At 39.7% G+C, this 11,877-nt stretch overlaps 1 protein-coding gene across 2 annotated transcripts; it reads right to left on the minus strand.

The window, feature by feature from the left end:
• Positions 1–7: 7 nt before the first annotated feature.
• Positions 8–11,821, minus strand: terfa (telomeric repeat binding factor a). Of its 2 annotated transcripts, XM_042432076.1 has the most exons (13): positions 11,626–11,821; positions 10,778–10,873; positions 10,418–10,560; positions 9,964–10,050; positions 7,532–7,672; positions 5,959–6,083; positions 5,230–5,769; positions 3,499–3,618; positions 1,828–1,938; positions 1,585–1,731; positions 1,058–1,134; positions 922–965; positions 8–265 (listed from the first exon to the last, which is right to left on the minus strand). In XM_042432076.1, exons 1-13 carry the CDS (start codon positions 11,774–11,776, stop codon positions 107–109), a joined length of 1,941 nt encoding a protein of 646 aa, XP_042288010.1. In that variant the 5' UTR covers positions 11,777–11,821; the 3' UTR covers positions 8–106. The 2 variants fall into 2 exon arrangements, with proteins under 2 accessions (XP_042288010.1, XP_042288088.1); XM_042432154.1 differs by lacking the exon at positions 3,499–3,618 and having other exon boundaries at positions 11,626–11,820.
• Positions 11,822–11,877: the final 56 nt, after the last annotated feature.

Here is an 11,877-nt window from a genome sequence, read left to right on the forward strand (position 1 = left end):
GACAAACTTAAACAATCTAACTGCACATTTATTGAAGACTGAAGATTTTTATTTACTGAACATATTTACATTTTGAACATTGAGTTATAAACTCAAACTTGATCACTCAGACCATGTTTAACCTTTTCATGGTTCTCCACCTGTCCTTCAGGTTAACATTTGTTCGACCTGTGAAGGAGTAGTGCGACCTTATTTTACTCCAGGCTCCCTCTCCGAATTTTCTAACTCCATCTTTCAGCCTCTGTGTCTCACTTTCAGTCCACTTCTGCAACACAAGAACATGAGGTTACTCAGCTTTTTGCTGCTGTGACGAGTCCAAAACAGAGAAATCTTTTTCATTTGCAGAGCAATCAATGTTTTACGGTATTGCAACTGACTAAACTTAGAAGTCTGCTTGTGTGGTGATTTAATTTAATGTAGGAAACGACCAAATCTATTTCATCCTTTTTACATCAATGTTTGTTCAACAGTTGTTGTTGAACCATGTGAATGTTGTGCTATTTGGCATCTAAGTGGCCGTAACAGGCTGTTAGTGGTATTTATTTGATTCAGGAGGTGCAGTTTGAGTAACATCCATGAGGTTGAAGGCATATCAAATGTTATTCTGTTATAATGCCATAAGACAATTTTACTGCTCTAGGAAGTTATGAATTTCCACAGCATATCTGATTGGCCATCATAGCGCCATGTCTGGTGCCCGAGACAAAGAAAAAAAAAACACTGCCTTGCGGTCCGGCAAAAGTTAAGCCATGTTAAACTTTTTTGCTGGACAACCTTCAGTTTTTTTGCCATCTATGTTGGCGCCCCCGCTGCAGTGACAGAATGGTGTCATCCAAATGAATGAGGGACTGCGTTTTTTCACACAATGCTGAAGTTGTCCAAATGCTCAAGTCAGATTTCTGAACTGAGGTGAATGCTCACCTTCCTCTGGCTTGAATTTGACATGGTGCTCTCGTTGAGTGATCCTTTAAAGAAAAAACAAAATACAGCATAAACAACATTTACACAACAAGATTAATTCAGACTTAATTAGAAGCAGATATTTGATGAATATTACCGCTATTCTTTCTGAAGAGCAGCTCTTCTTCATTCCACGTATCCTTACTCTCCTTTGCGTTTTTAAACAGCTGTTTCCTGTCATCAAGAGCAGAGTTTTTGTTAATGCTTGGCACCCTTATCCATAATGGCAACTGATAAACAGCTGTGCAAAGAAATAAACAAAAGAATAATAACTTTAGAGTTATTTAACTGCTGAGGTTTGTAGTGAGGGCAGTATGAAACGTTTTAATATTAAAATACCACAAACTGAATCTTTTTCTCAGTTAATTTTTTTCTAGTTAAAATCATAAAAAAGAAACTTTTAAGGGAAAGGGAGGAAACTTAAATACGTTTATCAACCTCAAGCCTTAGAAAAAGTGCACTAATTGAAATGATAGATAACATAAATTAATTATCTCCTAGACCCAAGTTTAGTGAACTGGTGGATTTTTTTGTTGAATTAATTTATTGAACGTTTTGCCAGGAGTCATTCACAACAGCTGAGTCAATCCACTGTCAGATGAAGCTGCTGGCATAATTACTAACCATTTTGAACTCGAGGGACCTGGGTCTTGAACAGGGTCCTTTTGAGGGGTGGAGCTCGTTCGAGGGACGGGGTGATTAGGAATCTGATTGGGCGAGCTGTCCAATGAAGAATCTGTGATACAGATCTCATCTGTATTGCCTGGTTCCCTGCATAAAACAAACAAAGTTAGTCAGATGTCATCAGTCCTTCTATCTTAAATTAACACACCAGCATCAAATGAATGTGTCAGTATTTGGACTTGCTTGCTGGGAGAATCACTGGCCAGTTTTATACGACGTTTCCGCTGTGGGGTTTTGAAACGGTGCTGTTCATCTTCCTCGCTGTCTGATGACAGTTGTTTTGACCAAGTGGTTCTGCATGAGGAGAACTCAGTCAAGTCAAGCATTATACAGAAAAGAAGAGATCTGTTGTGACTGAAGTCATGCTCTGCTTTTTGTCTGTCAAATTCAGTAGCTGAGGTCTGGAAATGTCACTAAATGTCACAGTTGCAAAATAAGACACAAAGACAAAAGGACATTTCCTCCCAGATCTCATAAATGCGGAATCAAAAGCCATCCACAACTTACTATCAAAACAATACCGATGCATTGAGCGATCGTGTTAAACCTTCCTTTTAGTGGGATATTGTTGTTATGATTTTAGCATCTAATTATTAAAAATGCTGCAGTAAAAGGGAAAAAAAAAGACACTCTCATTTTAAACAATCTTCGTGGCCATTTACAAGGTGCACCCGAATGCACCATGAAGTCCCTTGTTTTTACATTCTAAGGTCAGCGCTTTACAAAGCAACGTAGACACACATTTGATCTTTAAGCGTCTTTGTTTTTAAGAGGAGAAAGTGCGACCACGCCTCTCAAGTGTAGATGGCGTCATGTGACTGCAGGGTAAAAGTTCAGTAGAGGCTGTTTGTGTGCAGGGGGGGGGGGGGAGAATGAGTCAGTGCAAGTGTGCCTGCATCTGTTTTGGAGTATATCAGAGAGAGGGAGCGCGAGACTGGCAGGCCGCCGCAAATAAATGAATGTATGGGAAACCCTGGTGTTACCAATCTGGCACTACATCTCTCAGTATAGACGTGCTGTATCCATTTAGTAGTTTAAGGTCTGTCAGGCCTCCTAACTGATGTCTACTTCATGTTCCCTGATCCAAGCTTGCATCTGCTGTGTTTACCATAAAATGTAGAACAGTTTACCTTACAAACCTTCAGTTCAGATGACATTTTTTGAAAACAGAACAGCAAGTATAATGTCTTGCTTATATTGTTCCTATTGAAGTCTTATGATTTGTATTTGACTAGTCTGCAACACTCAGTATTACAACCAAACCTACTGTTCTTGGGCCATCAGTACTACTACAGGTGTGCATAATTTTTTGCATATAGAGAACTAAAAGTTAGGGCTGTAGTCAACCAAGGAAAATCTTGGTCGACTAAAATCTTACATAATCTTCAACTAATCAATTAATGGGACAGAGTGCACAGTAAACTCGGCAGCCACACATTTCTCTGTTCTGTATTTCTCTGTTTTGTGTCTTCAGGTTAGGCTGTTGATGTAGCACTTTTCTCCTTATGAAAATAACACAGAGATTATTCGACCAATGAGAATTTAGTCGGACGAGACCAACTAATCGACCAGTCGACCAGCAGACTACAGCCCTACTAAAAGTGAACCTTCCTGAGTTTCTGGAAAGGTTTCTGTGGTTTAAAAGACAAAATAAAAAGACCCATCTGAGGCCAGTTGTTTTGAGACTGACACCTCCATCCTTACAGCCCTGTGGTGTCACTAACATGACTTGTCATTGCGACATTGTATGTGAGGTGATTTGTTAAACCTCAGTGAAGCAATCACACATAGACATAGAACTGTTACTGAGGATAGTCTTACAGTTACAGAGAGGCAAATGTGATTTGCACTTACCCACTCTGTGAACTGTTGGTGTGGTTATAGAGTTTCTGTGCACATACTCCGCCACTGGCCACAGAGCTAGGGCGTTCCTCCTCACTGTCTGCTGACAACTCTTCCAAACTAGTTGAAGCTCTGCATGACAAAACAAGCAGTGTCGTTGCTTTATGCTCACTGAGAATTACAGGATCACAAGCAGCCTACTCAGTGTGAAATAAGGCAAGTATATTTTTTTCTCCCTAGAGATGCAGCGATATTATGTGTACCAGCAGAATATTGATATTTGTACTTGGAATCAGCAAACAAATTCATCTATTTTCAGATATCATGACCAGTGTGTTTAATGACACACTTTGAATAAATAATCTGCCGCTGTGAGGAAAGTTGTCTGTAGTTTGAAGATTCTTTCTGATCAATACGGTCAAGAAAAGGGGGCCAACATATAACATAACTTAAATTTAGTTCTTGAATACTGCTCTTAAACTCATATTAAAATAGTCCAATAGAGGTCTGGTCTGTTGGAGAGCCCTGCACAGGACTGTTTTCTAAATCCCACTCTGCTGCTGGATCTCTGACCATTATCGCCTGCTCCTGCAATGTGTGTCCACTCCTGCCCGCACCCGCACACATTCTGACCATTCACACCTGCGCAATAGAGTTCCACTGATTTTGTGTCTTCTCCCGTCCCGCAAGGAAAACACGTATTAATAAAGAGATGCATACCTGGCATTAATAACGTAGCAAAATGACGTTCTAGTCATAATTACATTCAAACTAATGCAATAATTACAGTTATTCTAGTGCAATAAGTACACCTATTCTAGGGCAAAATTACATTTATTGTACTTATTGTTTTAGAACGTGTTGTTGGCTGCGGTTGTTTTATTTTGTTTCGCTTCCCTGTGCAGTTTACTTTTTGATCGCCTGCTCCCCCCACAGCAAAGTTAAAAACCGCCCGCTGCTGCGAGATTTGCGTTGGGACCTGCAGGACCCCAGTCCCAATGCAGTCCCCTAGTCTGTTCATTCATTAAAGTAAAAGGTTTATTAAGAGAAGTGCTTGGAGAAGAGAACATGAGGGACTGTGTCTCAGCCGTCTCTCCACAGTACAGAAAGGATTTTGTAGTCAGAGTGAAAATAACACCAAGGTCACAGAAGTAGAAAAAAAAAAAAAAAAAAAAAAGAGTACAGTTGAATTGAAACTTTTTCACAGTGAAAAACTTGGTACCGAGAGTGGTTTGCAAAATTTGGTGCACCTTTAATATTTTTCAAAAGATGCTATGATTAGCCCTTTTGGGAAAAGCACAGAAAATAAATATAATATCAGTAGAATTTCTAAAAGACCGGCCACAAAACTCTGTAAAACTCACTGCTTTTGCTTCTGTTGACCCTTTTTTCACAAATTGAACTTGCTACTACAAAAATGAATTCCTCTTTCCTATTAGATATTTATTTCTGAACCAGTATTATTTTAATGAGAAAGAACATGCAGTTATACTCTGCTACACTTCTGAAACTCTCAGACAGGCCTACAGCTCACCAGTAACAGCAGCTCAAAGATACTGACTGCATCTTGAGTCAAAACCATCATCTTGACTGACTGTGAGGCTAAACAGCAACAGGCCTATATCTCTATATCTGTAAAGGTATTCTGATCGCCATATGATTGATCAGAGCATCCTTAACTTCATGTAGGTATTCTAGGACCAAGGCAAAAAAGTATGTTTAAAAAAAACCAAACGTATTTACCTGCTGCAAGTATTGGTGGCTTGTCTGGGGCGTTTCTGGGGGGATATAGTAACCTCACTGTCCGTTACTGGGCTCTGCAGGTCTTTTTTGTTGCATATGTCCAGTATCTGTGCTGGTTCTTCTGTTGTGACTTCAGCCTCCAGTTCCTGAGAAGTTGTGCACTGCGAGCTCCCCTGACTGTCTGGCTCGACCACCAGTCGTGCCACCGTGTAAGGCCTCTTGTTCCTCAGCGTTACGGGTGACTTTGAGAGTGACTCCGCCCGCGTTGGAGGAACAGCATCTGTTTGTGGTTGTTGGTCTGCTGGGGACCCCTCCATGGGGCTGCCTGAGTTTCTCTGAAATAACCCATCCTGCTCCGAGTCCAGGATAGCGACCTTCCTGGTAGTAGGTGAGATGCGATGGGGAAGCTCTTTTTTTGTTTTGACCTGCTCCTCGCTTTCAACCTCTTCCTCCAGCTGAGCAAATGTTCTCTCATCTAAACCTGCAGCCAAAGCCTTGTAGACCGCCTCCAGCCTGGACCTCTGGATTATTATATGTTTACTGGAAGATACATTAGAGACAAGAAAAAGAGACTGAACAGGATATTCAAGCAAGAGCATCTTATGTATCATGTGTCACAAGACTACACAGAAATCTGAATGAACAGCTTTGGCGAGTATGTATTTTAACAGCAATGATAATTAAGCTTGTTTAAAATGATCTGAACTGGGAGGGAGAGAGAGCACCTACCATGTTACCAACTGGACTGTGTTTATTTGTGGACCAGAGGACGGGCGAGGTTCGTCTCGCTCATCGGGTTCAGGAGCCTCGTTGTCTTCCTCCGTACGTCTTTTATCAATAAGCTGTTTTGCAGCCTGGTACACATAAATAAACCAAAAAGACAAAAATGTATATAAAGACTTGTACTTCAACAACAAATAAACTACATTTCATCTATTAACTGGTTGTCAGAGGCTATTATCCCTCAGGCTGTTTAAATTATTAAGGCCTTGATGAAACAAAAAAAAACGAAATGAAAGCATTCGTTGACGACAGAGCGACATGAATGATCGCGCTCCATGCATTCCACCGAAAATTAAAGGTTTGCATTTAGGGAAGTGTAATCTGGACAGACGGCTGTTTCACGCAAATGTCCTGCTGTGTATGTGTTTTGAACTTATCAATAGTATTGATTGATGAGCTTCTAGTCTGTCTGTGAGCTGCCTGTTTCACTGCAGGCTGATATTCCCTCACTCACTACGGTGGGCGGGGAAAGAAAAATCAATGAATCAATAAATGCAATCACTGTCGATTTCTTCCCGTGGAGCCGACATGCAAACTGTTTTGGTTCGGTAAGTTTCTGCTGTCAGTCAGACTGGTGAAGGCAGTTTGTCCGGCTGCTTCTGTGGACAGAGATGCTGAACGCAGGTCGAATCATCACTGGATGGGAATTATGATGTTGGTGAGCAAAAGTCATTATTTTATTGGTCGGCTTGTTTTTAAAATCAGCATCTGAAATTTGCAGAAACTGAGCCAGCTGTGGGAAAAAAAAAAAAAATCTGCACTGCGAAATAGAAAGTTTTGGATTTGGTGCGGAAACGCTCAACGAAATAGATGAGTTTGAATTTTTTCATTTAATTTATTCACACAAATTATTCATGTTTGGTCTGAAAAGACCTTTAGATGGATCGCTGATGATGTCAGTTTATTTTTTCACCATGTTTCAGTTTTGTCTCTTGCACGTATCTCTAGTTCTTACATACATTTTGGTTGAATGCATAATTGTACAGTAACTGTGATAGTAGATGTTGAAGTCAAACTTTCATCCAATCTCATTACAAAAAAATGCAAAAAAGATCACCACTTTCTCATTAAACTCGTATAGAAACATTTTCAAAGTCTTAGGAAGGTTGATGATTGGTTAAAAATTTAATGAGCTTCTAAAAACCTTTTGTTGTGTTCACAAACTTGGTGCTGTTGACTCATCAGCTTCAAAGTGCCATTAAAACCCAAACTTTTAATGAACAGAACTCCCCATGAACAGCCAGTATTTTCAGTTAGGTGCTGGTCGGTCACAGGAACATATTAGATGAAAATAAAAATTATCCATCACACACCGAAGTGACTTTATTAGGACACATGCGTGCTGAGCAAACCTGAAGAAGCTACAGGCCAAATGTGTTGTTCGCTCCTAATAAAGTCACAGTAAAGTCATTTCAGTGTGCAGTGGTTCATTTCGATTTTCACCCAAACTTTAAATATTCAGTCATTTATTTTTTAGTACAATGAGCATTTTGTACTGTGCTGAACACAGCATGCATACCTTGTGGAGAAAAGGAACAGTGAACGGGCAAAGTCTTTGGCAAAAGGCATAGATCTCCTCCTTAAAACGTCTGAAGTCCATTTGATCGATGACATCATGTGTTTTACTCTTCTGGCTGATGAGACCCATGAATATCGCTTTCTGCACAGAACACAGAAGATCAGTAATGTGAAACACATGGCATACACACAACAAAACATAAAAATTAGGTCAAAACTGCTAAATGCATTAACAGGACTGAAAGATGCATCTTTTCAGCCTTGACTTCACAATGTTTACACATACAAGTCGCACTGAAAATGATTTGATTTAATAAAGCAAATTATGCCTGACATTGTACATCGTATAGTGTAAAACATGTTACTGAGAGAGAGAAAACCAATCTAAAGACGATCTACCCCATCTGATAAAAACATGACTGGATTTAATGTTATTTTAGTTACTGGCTGTCTGTCTTTACTGTCTTTTTCACTCTCGGATAGGAAACACTTGTTTAGTACAAAACATCAACAAAACAAGCTAACAAGCGTATTTTACATCCAACACTTACATCTGTGAAGACAAAAAGACACCATACAAAATAAAAAAGTTCACCTGCTATTAAACCATATAGAGAGGATGCAGTATACTGTAGAGGGGTTTGTAACATTAACTCATCAAACTCACAGCTCTGTGAATTAAACATTGAACACAATCTAAATATTTTTATAAACCTGTCCACACACAACCTGAACATCCTTTAATGTGATATTGATTAGGATGACCGAGCATTAGTGCATCTTCAGGGTTCAATTAGTGTAACATTACTTCCCTGGTATTGAGTGACATTTACATAAACACATACTGCACTACACACAGACCTCTGAGCATTTTTTCTGTCATACAGATTCTTGTTGATTCAAATTCAAAATGATTGTTGGGGGAAGGACGACTACAGGGAGAAGCTGGAGAGGAAACTCCAACAGAACAACACACAGACAGCATGGAACCGTATGGAAACCGTTATCAACAATCAGGTGATTGATGGTGACCAGAATAGAGCCAATGAGCAAACTGGTTCTTCAAGAGGTTTAACGAGGAGGCTGAGGCCCACCCATCCCCCGGCTCCCCTCTCATGTTCTTCCACTAATGTCTCCCTTCAGAAGCACTCCACAGACCTCAACATCAGCTACACTGACCACCACAGCTGACATGGTGACGAAAGATTTCTGCAGATTACATCCAGGCAGGGCAGCAGGCCCATCATCAGGCCGAGGATGCTCAACCTAAACCTTTGTGGGCGTTCAGACCAAAAACATCCTTCCATTAAAAAAAATGCAAAGGGGTGGGGGTGGGAGGTTGCGTTCATGGAGACGTGTTGCTTCAGGTACTGGTGAGGCAAAATATAACATTAGAAGTCTAGTTTGAGTGACATTTGAAGGCTTATTGGAGACCAAAAACACTTCACTGAACTTTAGGATACAATGAGATGGGCTTTTACAGCTCTAGACAGTTATCACCATGTCAATCACTTGATTTGTTGTGAGAGGTTAACAGTAGAAATATGGCGTTCACGCAAGATAATCTTTCAATTAGTAGCGAAAATCCTTTAATTCAACCTTTATTTAAGATTCTCGGAGGAATCGTTGAGGGTGGCCCGCATTTACAATGATGATGAGATTACACCATGGGAAATACTGACACACAAAACCAACAAACAAATGCGTTTCTAAAGTGTCCAAAAGGTATAAGTGTATTCAGTTTTAGGTGACATTGCCAGATATTCCATTAGTCTGCTGCACTAACACTAAAAACAGTCCTTCCAAAAGGTGGACCGGAGTTCCAGTGAAACATAGATGTGATGTATGATGGTAATTTTACAACAAGGGCTGAATAGATAAACATAGACCAATGGTTATTGGGACTCTCAGCTGGAAAAGACCAACTAGCTTTATCATAAATGATACAATGTTGAGTTTTATCACTGGCAATAAACCTACCGGCTGACTGGTAAACAGAGTCTAAGGGCCTAAGTGTGGAGGCAGCAACGTGTCTGTAAATTACATCCCCGTAATCCAAAACTGATAGGAAGGTTGATTCAACAATCCTCTTCCTGCAAAATCAAAGGGAAGCTGGTTTTGTTTCTGTACAAAAAGCTGATTTTTTAAATCGCAATTTGCCGACAACGTCGCCGATGTTTTTAAATTCAGACAAATATGCCTGATGTATAAAAACTGAAACTTTTCTATAATAATGTACTGTATGACCATTGAACATATTATATTAAAACTCATATATTTAAAAGCATATATTTAAAACTCAGTTTAAAAAAAACAAACCAAAAAAAAACAAACAGAAAAAAACGGTTTAATCTGAATGCAGCAAACAGGAAAGAAAAATGCTGATTACAGGAAATGATTTAGTGAACATGCTGTTCAAGTTACTGAACTCACCTTGCCAACCATTGGTTTTGGAAAATGTTTGTTGAGCACCTCTTTTGCTTTGTCATATCTGTTGTTCTTGATAAAAATCCCCACAATCTAAAGACAGAGAAAAAACAATTTGTAAAATTAAATCTGATTAAAGGTTGAGAAAGCAAATATCTTAAAACAAACCCTCTAGCTTCTTTACTAGGCTCTAAGGTGTAGTAAGCCGTTGTATTCACTCTTGGCAGGACAAGAGGTGCGGACACACACGTGCACACACACACACACACACACACACACACACACACACACACACACACACACACACACACACACACACACACACACACACACACACAGTGGGTGCAACATTGGCATCATGTCTTTGTGTATGCAGCTGTCATGGTTGAACCAGTGGAAAACATAAATGTTAAAAAATAATAACAAAAATTTAAATGAAATAACATTTACAAACTCGTACCATCTCTTTCGTTGAAGTGCATACATTCTCAAAATCCTGCTGTGGAATATTTGAGCTGGGAACATATTCCTGGCTCATGTTTTCCAGCAACATTAAGGCCGATTCCAGAGGAGTTATCGACTCATCGGACTCAAATGACACATCTGTAGGCAGAGCAATGCTTGGTATAGTGAAGTCTGTAAGGTTTTTTATTTACCGGTAGACAAGTAAATATTTCCTTTGTCATGGAGCTTATGTTAATGTATTCTACCATGCAAAGCAAGAGAATTGTACACATAGATGCAGATAAATTAAATCTCCAACATTGTTGATAAAGTTACTGAGATGTGCCAAGAATAAACACATTAACGTTGATCTCACCGAGTCTTTCGCCCTCATTTATCCGGGAGAGTAACTGCAATACTCGTATCTTTGTTTGCATGCTGTCAGTAGACTCCAAAGGACGGACCAACACACCTGCAACAAGAGGATGAATTAGCTGCTTATTTCCCCTGAAAAAACACATCTTCCAAAAGCTAGTACATAATTCACAGCCATGCTTACTATACACTGTGTTGTCTTCATTTGTTCACCAAAGGTAAACTGGAGAAAATGTACTTATGACATAACTATAGATTGTGTTCAGGATTTTACTGTCAAGCCAACTTCCACAGCTGTTGTAGCAAACTTATAGTATGATTGTATAGGATAAGTATGCTGGGTATCTATAGTCAAATAACACTGTTTGTCCGTTTATACAATGTTTATATGACAACGTGTTTTGAAAAAGCCAAAACTCACCGCTACATCTAGCTAATGTTTCAGGAATCAACATGACCAGCTGATAACTAACTATAGTTATGTTTCTTGACGGGGAGGCAGCACAGGTTAACATTACTATGACATTTTAATATGCCGAGTTTACATCACTAAAAGTATTGCATACCAACACACATTAATAAAATCGCGAGTAAATTAACACGAATGGCTGCAGCACATCCACCGTAGCACCTCACTGTAGTGAGATAATCCGCTAATTATCTAGCTACGTCTGTGGTTTAATGTTCAGTTTTCCAGTCTGACACTTAATCTAGGTGTTCATACTACCTGCACTACGATTAGACCGAAGTCGGTCGGACACAATGAGCTGGAGTTTGTTAGCTAAGTTAATTGATCAAAGTTAGCTTGGCAGCCAAGAAGCGAACACTTCGAGGTGGTTTCTTACTTACTTTCAAGAACATCTCTAATGCCACAGAAGTCTGAGTACTGCTCGTTTTTAAAAAACTCTGTCGACAGAAACACATAATAATCAACAAGCCACCGATTGACTATTGATTCCACATCAGTTTGATGGCTGTTTATAGTTTCCTTTGCTGCCATATTCACGGCGCGTCTACGGAAGCCGGATGTAGGAGGCAGTTAATTGTTTTCTCTCAGCGAAGGCGGGAACATAGCAGGTTTTATTCCCCGAGTGTAGCCCT

This window comes from Thunnus maccoyii, chromosome 1 (genome assembly GCF_910596095.1).
Source record: "Thunnus maccoyii chromosome 1, fThuMac1.1, whole genome shotgun sequence".
NCBI classification, from domain to species: domain Eukaryota; kingdom Metazoa; phylum Chordata; class Actinopteri; order Scombriformes; family Scombridae; genus Thunnus; species Thunnus maccoyii.